The 16,845-nt window shown below is 42.1% G+C and overlaps 1 protein-coding gene across 1 annotated transcript; it reads left to right on the top strand.

The window, feature by feature from the left end:
* The first annotated feature begins 183 nt into the window (after positions 1-183).
* upf2 (UPF2 regulator of nonsense mediated mRNA decay) lies at positions 184-16,428 on the top strand. The gene is made up of 22 exons (XM_028954787.1): positions 184-280; positions 749-1,120; positions 2,202-2,981; positions 3,675-3,835; positions 4,121-4,312; positions 4,595-4,750; positions 5,503-5,606; positions 5,809-5,894; positions 6,168-6,276; positions 6,358-6,471; positions 6,573-6,689; positions 7,509-7,694; positions 8,446-8,649; positions 8,755-9,030; positions 9,624-9,807; positions 10,556-10,701; positions 12,661-12,765; positions 12,843-12,941; positions 13,277-13,444; positions 13,850-13,991; positions 14,286-14,406; positions 15,342-16,428. Exons 2-22 carry the CDS (start codon positions 750-752, stop codon positions 15,349-15,351), a joined length of 3,831 nt encoding a protein of 1,276 aa, XP_028810620.1. The 5' UTR covers positions 184-280; position 749; the 3' UTR covers positions 15,352-16,428.
* The last annotated feature ends 417 nt before the right edge of the window (positions 16,429-16,845 follow it).

Genomic DNA, 16,845 nt, shown 5'->3' with positions numbered 1-16,845 from the left:
CCCTTCAGTATATTGCCTGAAAAAAGACACCTGTCATTAACATTTTTTTAATCTAATTTTAACATTACATTAAAAATACAGACGAAAATTTTCGACGGGGAATTGTAAACATGTCTACATTTCATATCACCGTCTTTTTTTTGCAAAGACGAGGTCAATTTATTTTATTTTGTTCAGGCGAAAAGCTCGGCGTCTCAATTACGGGGTCCTGCGGTTCCGCGACAGGGAAGACTGTTTAGCAAACCGAACAAGCTCCATGTAAAACTAATACAAATTGAAGGTAAATATCAGAAACATTTTCTTTCGCCGACACTTATACTGACACTGTATGTGTCTGAGGTTTTCCCAAAGACAAAGATAATGTCGATTCTGCGAATATTCTCGGGCTCCCTCGATTTGTTTACCTCGGCGCTCGTTGCATGGCGGCCCGCGGCTACGTTAGCTTAGCTCGGAAGGAACTCAGCCGCGTTTACCTGCGACCAGCATGTCTGTCCTGCGTTATGATGCGACAAGACGCGGTTCGCGGGCTGGCGTGCCAGGTCTGCATGTTCTGTACAGCGAGTCTGAAAACGCCGTGGGCGTAAACACCAGCAGCTGACCAGAAACGTGGCCATAAAGACGTTCCTGAAAGCTCCAGCGCTCGACGGTTCATAAAATACAACTTCACAGACTGCAGGAAGTGCGGGGCGAACGGGGTACTTTTGTCGAACACGTATAATGACAGCTCTTCGTTACTTTTCCTCCTCAGAATGCCTGCTGAACGCAAGAAGTCCGTAAACAGTGACGAGAAGGAATCAGCCTTGAGCAACAAGGATAAAGATCGTGAGCGAGAGGGCGACAGGCGACCAACCTCTTCCAAGGACAAGGGGAAAGAAGAGCCCAAGCCCAGCAGCAAGAAGGATGGCAGCAAGTCTGCAGAGGAGAAGAAGAGACGTGCAGAAGAGGAGAAAAGGAAGAAGGAGGAAAAGGAGCGGAAAAGGAAAGAGGAGGAGAAACTGAAAGCGGAGGAAGAACAGAAGAAAAAGGAGGAGGAAGAGAAGCGGCAGCAGGAAGAAGAAGAGAAAAAGCAACAGGAGGAGGAAGCAAAGAGGCAGAAAGAAGAAGAGGCAGCCCAACTCAAGTAAGAGCTCTTTTATTGGCATCTCAAGAAAACACCTAATGGCATTTATGCCATCTGTCGTCTTTATGGGGGAAACAAAACTTGTACGGTCACCTGACTTCCTGAATCAGTTGATTGTTCAGGTTATCTCATCAATAGATTTTTTTCCAGACATACAATGTCAGTCAAACCTGTTAATTCAATTTTACAATTCAATTTTGCCACAATCTTCGCTTTAAGTAGTTTGTGACCCTTGGTGACCAGTGTGTGGAGGCGGTGCTTTGCTCAGTGGCACCTTGGCTGTTCAGGATTTGAACCGGCAACCTTCTGATTACGGGCCGCCAGGCCACCACAGCCACTTCTGTTAATGTTTCAACTATTAAAGCTCACTGGTTAGTAGGTGGTGGACTGACTATGAAATCTGAATGCCATGTTTTCCGTTTTAAGCCTATTTATTCACCTAAAAACTATGTGATGGGGGTAAAAAAAAAACCTGTAATATGGCAAATCACATGAAATCACTTTTCAACAAACTATTTGCATCTAAATATTATGTGCATTTCATGCAAATAACTATTTTACAATATTACACATTCTTCCATTTGTAAAATAAAAGTGCTTCACTTTTGCCCTCAACATAAAAATCTTATCAAATAAATAAACATTGGGGAGACCTGGAATACAAAAAAGGTTTTGCCCACTTGCATAATGAACTGGAACCATGATAATAAAACCACATTTTGAATCTGCTGATTTGCTTGCTGAACCTCGTGGAGTTTGCTTGGTTTGTTGCGAACTGATCAGGCAAGTGGTCCGGATTTGGCACCGACAGCCTCTTCGCCATAGCTGACCTCGTGTTTACACTGCGTTTGTGTGCGAAAGTCCCGCCTCAACAAGTGTAGTGGGCTGCAGCAGCCAGAAACGGCAATTATGGTCCTGGGATATACATCAATGTACAGATGCGTAAAATTAAATAATAGGATATAGTAGCACTAAGGCTTCAGTGATAGTGGTGTACCAGTGAAGCTTTTTCCATTTCACCAAATTAATGATTTCTAGATAAAGACCCTTTAAGCAATTCCGTCCTTTTTCTCTCCATCAGGGAGAAGGAGGAAGCTCAGCAGCTCCACCAGGAAGCATGGGAACGGCACCAGTGTCGGAAGGACCTGCGTGCGAAGAACCAGAACGCTCAGGATGCCCGTCCTGAGGAAGCCTTCTTCAGCCGACTGGACTCCAGCCTCAAAAAGAACACTGCTTTTGTGAAGAAGCTCCGCACGCTCACCGAGCAGCAGAGGGAGTCCTTGTCCCACGACTTCGCCTCCCTCAACCTCAGCAAGTACATTGGCGAGGCCGTCAGTTCGGTGGTGGAGGCCAAGCTGAAGATCTCCGACGTGGGCTGCGCCGTGCATTTGTGCTCGCTCTTCCATCAGCGCTATACCGAGTTTGCCCCCCTCCTTCTTCAGGCCTGGAAGAAACATTTTGAGGCGCGCAAGGAGGAGAAGACCCCAAATGTGAGCAAGCTTCGCACCGACCTGCGATTCATCGCTGAGCTCACCATTGTGGGTCTCTTCACCGATAAGGAAGGGCTGTCACTCATCTACGAGCAGCTGAAGAGCATCATTGGAGCCGACCGCGAAACACACACACACGTCTCTGTTGTGATCAGCTTCTGTAAGCACTGCGGCGATGACATCGCTGGTTTAGTTCCTCGCCGGGTCAAGACTGCAGCAGAGAAGTTTGGCCTGACGTTCCCCCCCAGCGAAATCATTAATATTGAGAAGCAGCAACCTTTCCAGAACCTTCTGAGGGAGTACTTCACTTCCCTCACCAAACACCTGAAGAAGGACCATCGAGAACTTCAGAATATTGAGAGGCAGAACAGGTGACATTTTATTTTTTTTTTTTCAATTCCAGTATAATGCTGGGGCCGTGTTTAGACTTTAGTTTCAGAAATAAACCACTGGCTATACACATCACTTACAGAGAATTAGAATGATTCATTAATTTAAGAGCAGCGGCAAGTGATTGTTTTTGAAGGTGTATTGTACAGTGTAGTGTTCTGAAATTATTTTGAAAATAAAGTAGCACAATTAAGATAAATATGATTAATGCATATGCATTTAAACATTATTTTGTGTGTGTGTGGTAAAGCGCAGGGGTATCGATTGTTTGGTTCATTTTTGAGCTGGCATCTGAGACGGCCAGCTATGGCTTCTGTAGACCCTTCAGATGGGGGCAGGGACTACAATGTCTTGGGTGGAGAAAGCAAGCCAGTGTGAGGTGGTGGAGTCAACCAGCCTCGGGTATAAAATATACAGCAAACACACCTGTCAGGGTTCCTATATGGATTGTCTTACGCCAAACACTCTTCCCTCTGTACGGGTCCGTGTGCAGATGACAGCCAGCCGATGTCTTTGTATTGTGGTTAAGTTTACACACCCATGTGTTTGGATAGAGTTGCGTCCCGAGTCTCCTTAGTGTTTGGTGAGCTGCGGTCGTAACTTTGTTTTAAGCTGCATTCCTGTGTTGTGCAAATGAAATCTAATGCCTGTGTAATATATTTTACTTTATTTAGGAGAATTCTGCACTCTAAAGGGGAGCTCAGTGAGGACCGTCATAAGCAGTATGAGGAGTTTGCTACGTCCTATCAGAAGTTGCTGGCAAACACACAGTCATTAGCTGATTTATTGGATGAAAATATGCCTGAGCTGCCTCAAGATAAAACCATTCAGGAAGGTAACTTCTTTTTCAATTTGATCAATTCTAAAGTGGTTTGCAGTACAGTGCAATTGATTTATTGTGGAACGGAATAGTTGACACACTGTGTCACACTCACAGCAGAGAAATCCAGGAAGACTGAACGTGTCTCCAAATGCTCTTACAATTGCCAAACCGTTTCTTGTGTTAAAGCATGCTGCATAATGCAACAGTTCACGTTTATATATGGTAGATTTGAATGTTACATGGTTAATGTTGCTGTTGTCTGTTTACCGGCATGCCTGTCTGGTTTGTGATTGGCAGAACATGGCCCTGGCATCGATATATTCACCCCGGGAAAACCGGGTGAGTACGATCTGGATGAAGGCATCTGGGAGGATGAGGACGCACGCAACTTCTACGAGAACCTTGTGGATTTGAAGGCCTTTGTTCCTGCAATCCTTTTTAAGGACAGTGAGAAGACCGGCCAGTGCAAAGACCGTGAAGAGAGCAAAGGTACCTGCAGCCTATTGGAGTAAAAAAAAAAAAAGCCAGAAAAAACCTATAACAGTGTTCTATTATTCAAGTCATACATTTAGATTCTATTGAAGATTATTGAGGCCCATTTAAAATAAGATGGTTACAGTAAGGCCACCAAAACCTTTCAGATTTGTTTCCTTAAGGAAGAGAGTTTGCTGATTTCAGCATATTATAATTAATATATAGTATATCCATCTTTCATGCTATGAAATAAAGCTTAATTAAAGTGTAACATCATATACCTTGTTACCGTTGCAGAGGTAAAAGAGTCTAAAGACAGTAAAGAGGTGCCGAGCACTGAGGAGCTTGAGTTAGAACTGGAAGCAATGGACATTACTGATGACCCAATGGAAATGGAGGCAGCAGATGAAACTGAGAGTGAAGAACTTGCCAAGAAACTCCTGGATGAACAGGGTATGCTGAAATGTGTGCCAGTGTACAAAACAAACCTTTATATCAATTCAGAGTGTTTGAGATAAATGTTTTTTAATATATTGATCATATGTACATTATTTTTATACATTATTTCAGGAGGTTGAGTGATTGTTTTTGTCATTGTGAAGCACTGCAGCACAGCACACTGTGCACACAGCGAAATGTGCATTTAAATGCGTCGTCTGCATGTAACCCATCACCTTTAGTGAGCATTGGGCCGCTATGAAAGGCGTCTGCGGAGCAGTGTGTGGGGACCTTGACTGATTTGAACCTGCAGACGTGGACAATTCTGTATAGATTCAGTGGAGAACATAATCAATTATATCATAATATTTTTGGCAGAAGCATAAAAATAAAAAGTTTAAAAGTAGTCCTGGTAGTGACTGTGTCTGTCTGATTTGTGTACAGTGCTGCACCGGGTAGGAGCTTGGCCTCGTCCACATGGACGTTCAAAATGAACGGCCTTTGAACATCATCTGCGTTTTTAGCTGCGCGTGACTGACAGATGCATCGATAATCGTAATCGAATCATGAGACCAGTCTACCAGTTTACTCCTTTACTTGCAACCCCTCGGTTATGAGTCCACTTATTTACCCGCTAAGCCACCACTGCCCCAGTGTTGTGTTGTAGTGTTGTTTCAATGGGCAATAATGAAAAATTTCACACCGATTATATATAGTTTTTCAGTTGTTCAATTTTTACTTGTATTTGAACGTTTGTCTGTGTTCAGAGCAAGAAGATGAAGAGGCCAGCACTGGCTCACACCTTAAACTCATTGTGGATGCTTTCATCCAGCAGCTGCCTAACTGTGTGAATAGAGACCTGATAGACAAGGCAAGTTACACCCACACACTTCTAGGTTTAAACAAAAAAAATTTTGATACCTGCTATCTGGTTTGCATTGATATTCTGCAGAAATTGTGGTATTTTGTTATAATATTCTGCATATAAATAAGACCTAAAGGGCTACACCTGACTGGAACCCAAGAATCATGCCAATGCTGTACAAACACAGTTTATTTCTATTTTTCACCAGGCTGCCATGGACTTCTGTATGAACATGAACACCAAATCTAACCGCAGGAAGCTGGTTCGTGCGCTTTTCACTGTGCCCAGACAAAGGTGCTTCTTCTCCCTACATGCATATACACTACTAAATTAGACAGTTCAAATTATATTGACTTAGTGCTCAGTGTTAACCATGTTAACAAACCCCTCAGACCAGTCCTGTTTCATTCAAGTGCCTTCAGTCTTGATTAGTATGTGTGTGTTTTTTATTTTATTTTGAAATTGGAGAGAAAATGGAAACCTGGTGGGAATGTGATAAATACACACACTTGTAAGTGCTCAGCTTCTCCAGTAGGTTGGGCTGCTAATCCATTTTCTCTTGTTCAGACTGGACCTGTTGCCGTTCTACTCACGGCTGGTGGCAACACTGCACCCTTGCATGTCTGATGTAGCCGAAGATCTGTGCTCCATGCTCAAAGGAGACTTCAGATTCCATGTATGTCTGCAGGATGATTTGCATTGAAGAGAAATGTTATGGTTTCTCAGGTGAGTTAATCCAGAGAATTCTTCTGTTTAGATCAGAAAGAAGGATCAGATCAACATCGAGACCAAGAACAAAACAGTGAGGTTTGTTGGGGAGCTTGCCAAATTTAAGATGTTCTCCAAAACTGACACCCTGCAATGCCTGAAGGTTGGAAGCCAAAGTTAATTATTCAGCTTTTGCCCTAATTATTTTGGGTGCATATCAGTTAAATAAAAAATATGTATGTGGGTTTTGCATCCTCTATACAGATGCTGCTGTCAGATTTTACACATCATCATATAGAGATGGCCTGCACCCTGCTGGAGACATGTGGCCGTTTCCTCTTCAGGTCACCTGACTCTCACCTGCGCACCAGCGTGCTCCTGGTCAGTTTTAATCGTGGGTTAAATGTGGAAAGCACCAAACATTATGAATTAAACATGAATTCAGAATTACACATTTTACCCAGTTACACAGCTACTCAAGGTCAAGTAACCACAAACAGGTTAGAATGAGGAAGCATTCCATTTATCAGAAAGACAAGGAAAAAGATCAGCACAGATATGCTTTTCTTGCTATTAATAACAAACATATTGTAGCTCAGAGTAAGGATACTGATGGATAGGGGTGTTAGGAAATATCGATACACCAATATATAATGATATTTTATGTGGTAATATTGTATCGATACAGGGACATCAAATATCAATATTTTTCCTATTCAAATTTATTCCAAAATTCAGTTCTGATTTATGTTGTTTTGGCTGAATTATAATTGTAATATGATCCACACAGATCGTAAACAGCATGTTGTATATCAGCTCTGTTTTTACATTTTCAAGTGACTATCGCAATATGTAGAATATCATGATCTAATGATCGTGATCATATCGTGATTCATGTATCATTATACGTATCATATCGTGAGATCCTTGCTAATACACCCCTCCTGATGGAATGGACATTTCATTGATGTTTTGCTTATTTTTTCCCATTGTTTAATTAAAAGCATCATTATATATAATAACTGCTTAAAACAATAAAACATATCAACTTTATGTACACTGATTTTATTGCTGTTGCAATACACCATGTCTCCAGCCACAAGTACCAGTGAAAAACTGACCATACATATACACAAACATTACATAGGGAATAGACATATTGAGAATATTGAGATTTTGTCTACTATTTGTGTGTTCCAGGAACAAATGATGCGTAAAAAGCAAGCTCAGCACCTAGACGCCCGTTATGTCACTATGGTGGAGAATGCGTACTACTACTGCAACCCCCCACCCATAGAGAAAGCTGTGCGGAAGAAAAGGCCTCCTCTGCAGGAGTACATTCGCAAGCTCCTATACAAAGACCTCTCCAAAGTAACAACTGAAAAGGTGAAGTTGTGGCATTCAATATGATCAAATCGGTCAACTGAATCAGTTGGCAGAAAGAATTTAGATGACCGTTCTAACCCCATATGGTCCCCCACAGCAAATCTTAACATTGACTGTTTGTCGACCTGTTTAGAAGGGTACTGGGGGCTCTTAGACCAAGTGTCTATTTACATTGAAAGGGTTTACATTTCTTTCATGTAATAAATGTCTTTTAAGTGTTTTTCACTTTGATTTGTAAAGCTTTGTATGGTAAAAAAAACAAGAATGTCTTCTCTAAATTGCTGAGCATAGTTACTAACAGAGCTGTTTAATATCCACATTTGTGCACAAGGAAGTGGACTGTTTAGCAAAGAACCCTCATGCATATGAACAGTTGTAAATGATAAGTTCTCTGAATTCTTTTTTTTTTTTTTTTTTTTTTTTTTGTAAAAAATAGATTATGGCAGTTGACTAATGCTATGTGCATATTTACCAAGTGTTGCCGTGTGAGTAACTGAGCTCTCTACGTGGAAGAACTTTTAAATAGTATCATTATTAATATTATCAAAAATTATGTATTGTGAATGAAGTTTTATAGAAGTATTTTTATCAGTATATTCTATTCATTTGAATGTCAGTGTAGACATGATGATCAGAATGTTTCAATAATAGTTATGGCATAAGTAAAGTGTGGAGTCCTATTTAGATGAGCTGAAAAAGCATTTAATCATTAACTGTTTAAACTAATTTAAAGTATCTATCCCTTTCTCAGGTTCTGAGGCAGATGCGGAAGCTGCCATGGCAGGACCCGGAGATCAAGGGCTACCTCATCTGCTGCATGGTCAACATCTGGAATGTGAAATACAACAGCATCCACTGCGTGGCAAACCTGCTGGCCGGCCTAGTGGCTTATCAAGAGGATGTGGGCATCCATGTAGTTGATGGAGTCCTAGAGGACATTCGCCTGGGCATGGAGGTGTGTCTTTGTGTGTGTGTGTTGGAGTGGAAGTTGCTTAGTTTTCTTTTAAGGATAATTTTAGACTTTCTTTTTTTTTTTTCTTTCATTTTCTTTTTCTCTCAGGTGAACCAGCCCAAGTTTAACCAGCGGCGGATCAGTAGTGCCAAATTTCTGGGTGAACTCTACAACTATCGCATGGTGGAGTCTGCAGTCATCTTCCGCACCCTGTATTCCTTTATTTACTTTGGTGTGAACACAGACGGGTCCCCCAGCCCACTAGATCCTCCTGAGCACCTCTTCCGCATCCGGCTGGTCTGTACCCTGCTGGACACCTGCGGCCAATACTTTGACCGTGGCTCCAGCAAGCGGAAACTGGATTGCTTTCTCATATACTTCCAGGTCAGGCCACACCCTTTTATGGGCCATCTGCAAACCAGGTTACCAGCCTACAACAGGCCACACACATTTTTGGTTTATTAAGGATAACCTGAGAACAAAGGGAATGCTGGAATGAAAACATTAAGGGTACTGGGCCTTGAGGAACAGGATTGGGAACCACAACCTTTTTTTTTACCAGGTTGACTTTGGCAGTTGGAATGATTTGGTCAGCATTCAGGCATGTGTAAAAATTTAGAAACTTGGACGCCCATGATGTCTAGAAATACATAATCCCTTTTCCAAATTTTTATTAACCCCCAAAATTAGTCTTCTACATTTTTTCAAATACAGGACAACACAAGTTTTTATTCCAGCTAATATATTTTAAATACATTTTGAGTGCTTCTCTTGTGTCTTTGTTAAAATGGCGGTTCATGTATATTACATGGAACCATTCCTGGCTGAAGGCCTTGACTGTAAAAAGCAGATGCCCGGTGCAAACCTAAAATGATGTGGCACTTCATCAAGGGTCCAAACCGGCTGTAGACAAGACTTAAATGGGCCCTTCCGCTAATGTAACTTGTGTAACTCACAACCCTGCTCTGTTTGTATAGAGGTACATATGGTGGAAGAAGAGCCTGGATGTTTGGACTAAAGATCATCCGTTTCCCATCGACATTGACTACATGATCAGTGACACACTGGAGCTGCTGAGGCCTAAGATGAGGCTGTCCAGCTCACTGGACGAGGCCAGCAGGCAGGTGACCGAGCTGGAGAGGGAGTTCATCATCAAACTGGGTACGTTACTGCACAGTGCTGTTGATAATAAGGTTGCTGTTGATAATATGCTAGAAGGTTTTGAACTCCCTCATTTGAAATCACTGGGCAGAGGCATCGTTCAAACGGATGTAAATTTGTATAAATCTGTATGGACGATGTGTGTGACCCTCACTCTGTGTGTGTGTGTCTGTGTTATGTCTCTTTTTTTTTTTTTAAATCCATGGAGGAAATGAATGAGTCCCATTGTTCGTCTTTTTGTTTCTGTTGTCCCTGATGAGCCGCATTCCTCTGTCTGTGGGAGTCAGCTGTATCTCAGTCTGACTGGTTTACACTTGCTCATGAAACCGATTGTCTTCATTTGCATCTTTCTGTCACACTACATACCAACGAGAAAGAGGTGCATTCTTTAAGCAGGTGCACCACACACACACATGCAGGGAGGTGATAAACCACATTCTTTCTCTCTTTCCACCTGTTACTTTTTATGGCATGTGTGTACATGTGAATGTACACACACGTTTTAACCCTTCTTTTGTTGACTGACCAAAAAGTGGGTATTAGGTCCATGCGTGCCACTTCCCATAGCTTGCATAGTTATTCTTAAATTCAGATTTTGGTTCTCCTGTGTGATGATTGGTGTTTGTGTGTGTGCGTGGATATAAGGTTAGAATTATGTTAAGAAAACAAAGCATAAACATTCTTGTATGTGTGCTCAGAACAAATGACGTTGTTGTGAAAGTGTGTAATTATTCTCCATCTGCTACAGGCCTGGACAAGGATGGCAGATGTTCCAGTGCTGTGGGTGAGGCAGAGGCTATGGATGAAGAAGATGATGATGATGATGAAGAAGGGGGTGCAGAGACAGAGGAGCAGTCTGGAAACGAAAGTGAGATGAACGAGCAAGAAGAAGAAGTAGGTCTTTCTTCTCTGACCTTATTCTTACTGTTAGAGTAAAAGTCAATCCGGTTTGTTTCTCCTCAAAGATTTCCTCACAGGTTTGTTGTACGGACACCCACCAATTTAAACCTAGTTGTTGTCAGGAAGCTACAGTGGTGGCAGAAGTAGGTCTGGTTTTTTGCTGAATGGCTCGGCCAGCTGTCACAGACTGGGTACTAACAGCACTTAGATGTGAATTTACTGCACTACCTTCAACATGACTTCTATCAGTTCTGTGACCTGATCAGGTAATCACCTAGCTATACAAAGTGTTATTACAGTAAAACACACCACATATCAATTCAATAATTCTTCTATACAGCTCTTTTTACAATGTACATTGGCACAAAACTCCTTACGTTGGAGCTGTGCTCAAATCCCCTAGTGAGAATGGCGAGGGCGACAGTGGCAATGAAAAAATCACTGAAAAAACCTTGCGAGAAACCGAGGGTGAGCAAGATGAACTCATCCTCCTCTAGTCAGCACTGGATTAACTTGTGTTCATATTCAGCGAAATCCAGGAAATCCTCAGATTAATCAGCAAACACGAACTTCCGGTCTAAAGTACCTATTCTTTATGTATGATTCGCTTGTGAATTTGAAGTGTTTTGCATTATTACGAGAGGGATGTGAAAATGGATGTGGACGAGGTGAAACGGGTAGCTGGCAAATATATTTTTAACTGGCAAATTTCCTTTCACTCTTAATTTAGCGTTTACATTGTACGGCCTTTTAAAAAGCTGAATATTGCAAGAGGTTTTTTTTTTTCTTTTTTTTTTCCTCTGTGGAAATGGTAAAAACACAGTGTTTCTGCCCTTTATTTAAATGCACCACACAGCACAAGTCTGCTTGGGCTTGGTTGGGTCTAACATTTGATGGCCGGTTATAGCTTTAATATAGACTCTATATAGCCTGCAGTGTAAAACAATGAGAATAAGAACCCTAAAACTGCTGTTTCTTGGACACATGCAGTTGGGGGCTTCAGGGAAAAAAGGTTGGGAACCACTGTATTAGGGTATCACATGGAATCAGCAGTTGACTTGTAAGGGCCAAAGAAGGAAATCCGTGGAGGTCAGCAATGTCACGTCATAAGTCTGCACCAGGATTCTCCATCCACATGGGAGTGGATGGTGAGTGCTACAGAAAGAGAGTCAGGATTGAAATATTGGAACTGTGTTGTTCCAAAGATTCGGGGCTCTATAAGCAAATGCTCTGTTCCCACCAGTGACTGGGAACATGGGGGACAGCGCATCAATGCGGTATTTAACTGGAAGCCAATGGACAACACTGGACTAATGCATTCATACTGTCTTGTGCATGTAGTAACCCTGACTGCAGAGTTAGACTTATTCAGGCAAACGGCAGAGCAACCAGAAAACAGAGGTACAGTAGTTCAGTCTAAATGTACCGCAAATAATAAAACTAGGGAAAAAGAAAGCATAGCTAATTAAAGCCCCCTCCCTCATCTTGTCCACGGAACCTTTAAAGGATACAGTCCAGCCAAGCGAATAATAGGACTGGGCAAGGCAATTTATACATTAAAATCAAACAATAACGAATTCTGTGTGATGTGGTCAGACTTCCGGGTGTTTTGTCAGCAGATGAGCAGCAGCATTCTGGACTAGTTGTATGCGACTTCCTTGATCTTAATCTCCATATCACCACAGAGTAGGTGCATCCAAACAATGCAGGGCTGCGTTTTTTTTTTTTACTCTGTAACATTTTAATGTGAATTTGTTTATTGAGATCTTTTTGAACTGCCATTTTTGGTTAATCTTTAAATGGAAATGTACAGGTAGACATAGAACTGTGGTACGAAATTGAAACATTGAGTGGGATTTTTTTTTTTTGTATGTAGATTCTCTTGTTGTTCATTTCATATTCAGGTGTATTTAAGGATGATGTATTTTTATCTTTTGATTGGTGCGTGTTCAGGAGGGGTCTGAGAATGAGGAAGAAGAAAGGGAGGAAGAGGAAGAAGAGAACACAGACTACCTGACCGACTCCAACAAGGAAAATGAAACGGATGAGGAGAACAATGTGAGACCACACCCTGCACACATGTTCGTCTGGCTACCCAGTGCAGGGACCTGTTATAGTTAACGCTCTGTTCTCAGGAGGTAACCATCCGTGGGGGTGGTCTGAAGCATGTGGCCTGTGCAGAAGATGAAGACTTCATCCAGGCTCTGGATAAGATGATGTTGGAGAACCTACAGGTATTACACCAGAGGCTGATTTGATGAAATGTTACAACTCATTCATCAATTGCCAACAAACTATGTAGCAGTTTATCTACCTGAATTAATGCTTTTTATGTTACTTAAATTGTTAATGCTTTTAAATGAGGGTATGAGGGTATGTTGATATGAGGGAGGACACCATGGAAAATGCTGTCTCAGTAAAACTGTCCATTTTCCCCTGACTTGGGCTGGTTCTCAAGCTTTCCCATTCATTTGGATGTGTGATAAAACCATTATGATTTTATGCATTTTTTCCTTCCTGCTGACTACAAACAGCATTTATTTTGGAACTTTTGTTTGTGTGTGTGTAGCAACGCAGCGGTGAGTCGGTGAAGGTACACCAGCTGGATGTTGCGATACCCCTGCAGCTGAAGAGCCAGCTGAAGAAGGGCCCCACACCTCCTACTGTAGAGGCGGATTCTGAGATCTCAGACACCATGCAGTTTGTAATGCTCACCAGGAAGGGCAACAAGCAGCAGGTACACAGGCACACAAGTTCTGGATTACACTGAACTGATGCGTTTTAAATGCACTTTTGTGGCTCTAGACTCTCCATGAACCTGGTTTCATTATCAGAACCAGAAACATTTATTGGCCAAGTACCACATACCACCAAACATATCATCTATGTGGGAGCTATTTAACTTTCCTGAACTCTTACTATGCCTCAAAAATAATATTGACTGTGTGTGTTATGGTACTGGAATGTGTGGTTTGGGGCCTGGGTCTAGTGCTTGTGCTACAGAGTGTGTCTAATTCCCTGCCACTCTCAGTCTCACACTCTCACATGCAAACGCACATGAGCGATATTACACGGCCTACGTTCAGTATATTCCTTGCATTGTTTTAATAGGCATTTGCTGTCATCTTCTCCGTTTCTTCAGTTCAAGATCTTGAATGTTCCTCTGTCATCTCACCTGGCTGCCAACCACTACAACCAGCAGCAGGCTGAGCAGGAAGAGCGTATGCGCATGAAGAAACTCACGCTGGACATCAATGAACGTCAGGAGCAGGAGGACTACCAAGGTGAGAAGGACATGAGTACAGGAAAGTTCCTGAACCATCTTGTCGAAGCAGACGTGCACTGGAGGATTTTGCTTACAACGTGTAAAAGCATCCATGATCTAATGTTTTTTCTCATTAAATTTATGTTATATAACTATTTTTTTTTGTGTGTTGTTCCAACTGCATCTCCTGGCTCATCAATATTCCTGCTTCTTCAGCTTAGTTACTGAAATGTGAATAATGTTAGAACATTTATTCACATGTTGGAATGGAATTATAAACTAGGATAGTTAGTTTTGTGTCTGCTGTCCTCAGAAATGATGCAGTCCCTGGCACAGCGTCCCGCTCAAGCAAACACCAACCGAGAGCGCCGTCCACGCTACCAGCACCCTAAAGGGGCACCTAATGCTGACCTCATCTTTAAAACTGGGGGCAGGTAAGACACTATGGACCCATAAACATCATGTGTGTAAGTGTGTAAACACACATTTGTACCGTCAGCAAGCCACAAAGTCATACCCCGTAATATTTGACTTCATCTTGCCACCTGTTAATAACCACTCTAAGGCATGAATGAGGGTGTATCATCAGCAGGGAGTAGCTGGTGAGCAGGTTGAAAGATGATGCATGATGAATACATGTAATGTTTTTTTGAAAATGATAGTATCTTTATTTAATAAATCCATTATCCATAAATTCAACCAGTCTTTAATTGTAAAGCATTTCTTTATGTAAACAATCACCTAACATGAATGAGGTACAGTGCTATAGTGGGCAAAGCAAAGGTGACTGTGGGAAGGAAAACTTCCATGAGAGAATTTTAGGAACATTGCTTTAATCTTTTTGGACCCTCCAATTAGTTAACATTTTAGCTTTGAAGCAGTCTCTGAAGTGGAGTGTTCATAAAGCACGTGCCTCGAAATACTTGACATTCTGTCTGTCCAGTCATGCTGCATTGCTAGCTGTGTGTGTGTGTCTACACACTTTCTACCTTTCTTCTCTGCTCTGGAGTAGGAGACAGGAGGATAGGGCTGGCCAGAGGCGGAGACGCTGTTGAAGTCTGTATATCTTGATTTCAGGGTGAAGGGTTAGTGCATCTTCACCCAAACCCACATTATGCCAAAGGGGAGCATGCGCTGCACACGGTGAAAGGTGTATTGAGAACCGGTGCTATTTTCTTAATTTTCTCCCCACGATATGGGTGACTTATTACACATGGGGTATTTGGTCCTTATGGTATGTTGATCCTTAGAATGCACTTTTTAAAATCATTAACAGCAATGACGGTTGTCCGTTCGTCACCACAAGTGTGTGTGTGAGGTTGAACCCGTGTGTGATATTATGTTTGTAACACTGTGTTTCATTCCGTAGGAGACGATGAATGGATCCGAGGTAAATGAGTGAAGGAGAGAGAGAAAGATGAATTTTAAAAAATGAGAGGGAAAGCGCAGTGGTTTGGTGTCCCCCTGAGCCGGAGAGAGGCAGCCACTCGCTGACTGAGTGAAAAATGCAAACTCCCCCCACTTCACCATAGCATCGGGAGAAGAACCGGAGGAGTTACAGAGGAGGAGAAGAAGTAAAAGGAAAAGAAAAAAAAAAAAAGACTTACAACGTGGAGGCAAGAAAACTGGGGTGTCAGCATCCCCTTCCCTTCTGTACAGCACCAGCACAACTGTACATGCACACACGAACCCAGACAACAACACACACAGATCAAAGTGCTCGCAGTCTCTTGTGTCGGCCTGTGACAACATGCTTAACCCAGGAAGAGGAAGTGACATCACTGGACGCTGAGACTGTTCTGTTGACCCCCCCCCCCCCCCCCGTCCTGCAGTCTTTTCTTAACATGCTCACACACACACTTGAAAGTCGGGCACTGATTCCAAAGCAGATTGTGTTGTGAAGGCGTGAGCGGGGGTCCGGCAGACCCTCCAGCCCCAGGCTACCAGCGAGACTGTGCGCTACGGCCGGCAGCGGTTGAAGACGTGGGGTTTTTATGTGAGCACCTTTTGCTTGGGCCCATTCCACTGAAGCAGCTAGTGAACTTGCCAATGACTGGGTGAAGGTGACCAACCAGCTTACCGACATCTGAAACGTGAACATAGAAATATATTATTCCTATTTTTTTTCTCTCTAAGCATTTCCTGGCTGTAGACCGTTCCCTTTATGTTTACCTTCTTTTGCAGAGACAGAACTTTGCCTGAAATCTTTTGACGTGGTCTAGTTTGCTGAAGGTTATGTTTGACTTGATAATCGCTTCATATGTGAATTTTGAGTCAGAGTTTCTTGCTCAGTGATCCCTTTGTGTGGGTTTTATTTCTGTTGTAAACATATGCACACGTGAAACAGGAATTTGACAAAAAAAAAGTGTGTATTTATCAGCTGCATGAGCCTCAAACACCAGCTCTGTGTCAGTGAAGTTTTGCCAAGATTGCAGTAAAGTGTCAGTTCAAGACTAGTTGATGTGGTCTTTATTTATTTTTTATGCATTTTTCTTTTGAGTTCCTTTTAACTTCATCCTGTTTTAATCTCAAGTCTAAATTTGTAGCAAGGACACCATCATGTCCATATTTATCTGTTATATCCCTGTATGCATTTGATTGATGCATTGGGGTTCTTTTAATATTTGGACTCTTCTGTTTTTCTTTAATTTTTTCTTCTTCCTCCAGTCAGACCCAGTAACGTGGACCTATTTACATTTTTATTTATACTCTTGTTTATATGCCACAGTGGGGCTTATTGGGTGTGTCTGTTTGTCTGGTGGTAATTACAGGGCCAGATGTCCTCATTTCCCAACTTCCTGCCCTGTCGCCGCCCACAAATATCCTCACTATAGACACACTCTGTAAAAAAAAAAAAATAAATCGGTCTTATT

The sequence above is a fragment of the Denticeps clupeoides genome, chromosome 15 (genome assembly GCF_900700375.1).
Source record: "Denticeps clupeoides chromosome 15, fDenClu1.1, whole genome shotgun sequence".
Classification (NCBI taxonomy): domain Eukaryota; kingdom Metazoa; phylum Chordata; class Actinopteri; order Clupeiformes; family Denticipitidae; genus Denticeps; species Denticeps clupeoides.
Note: the sequence above shows the minus strand (reverse complement) of the source record. Positions and strands in the feature narration are given on the sequence as shown.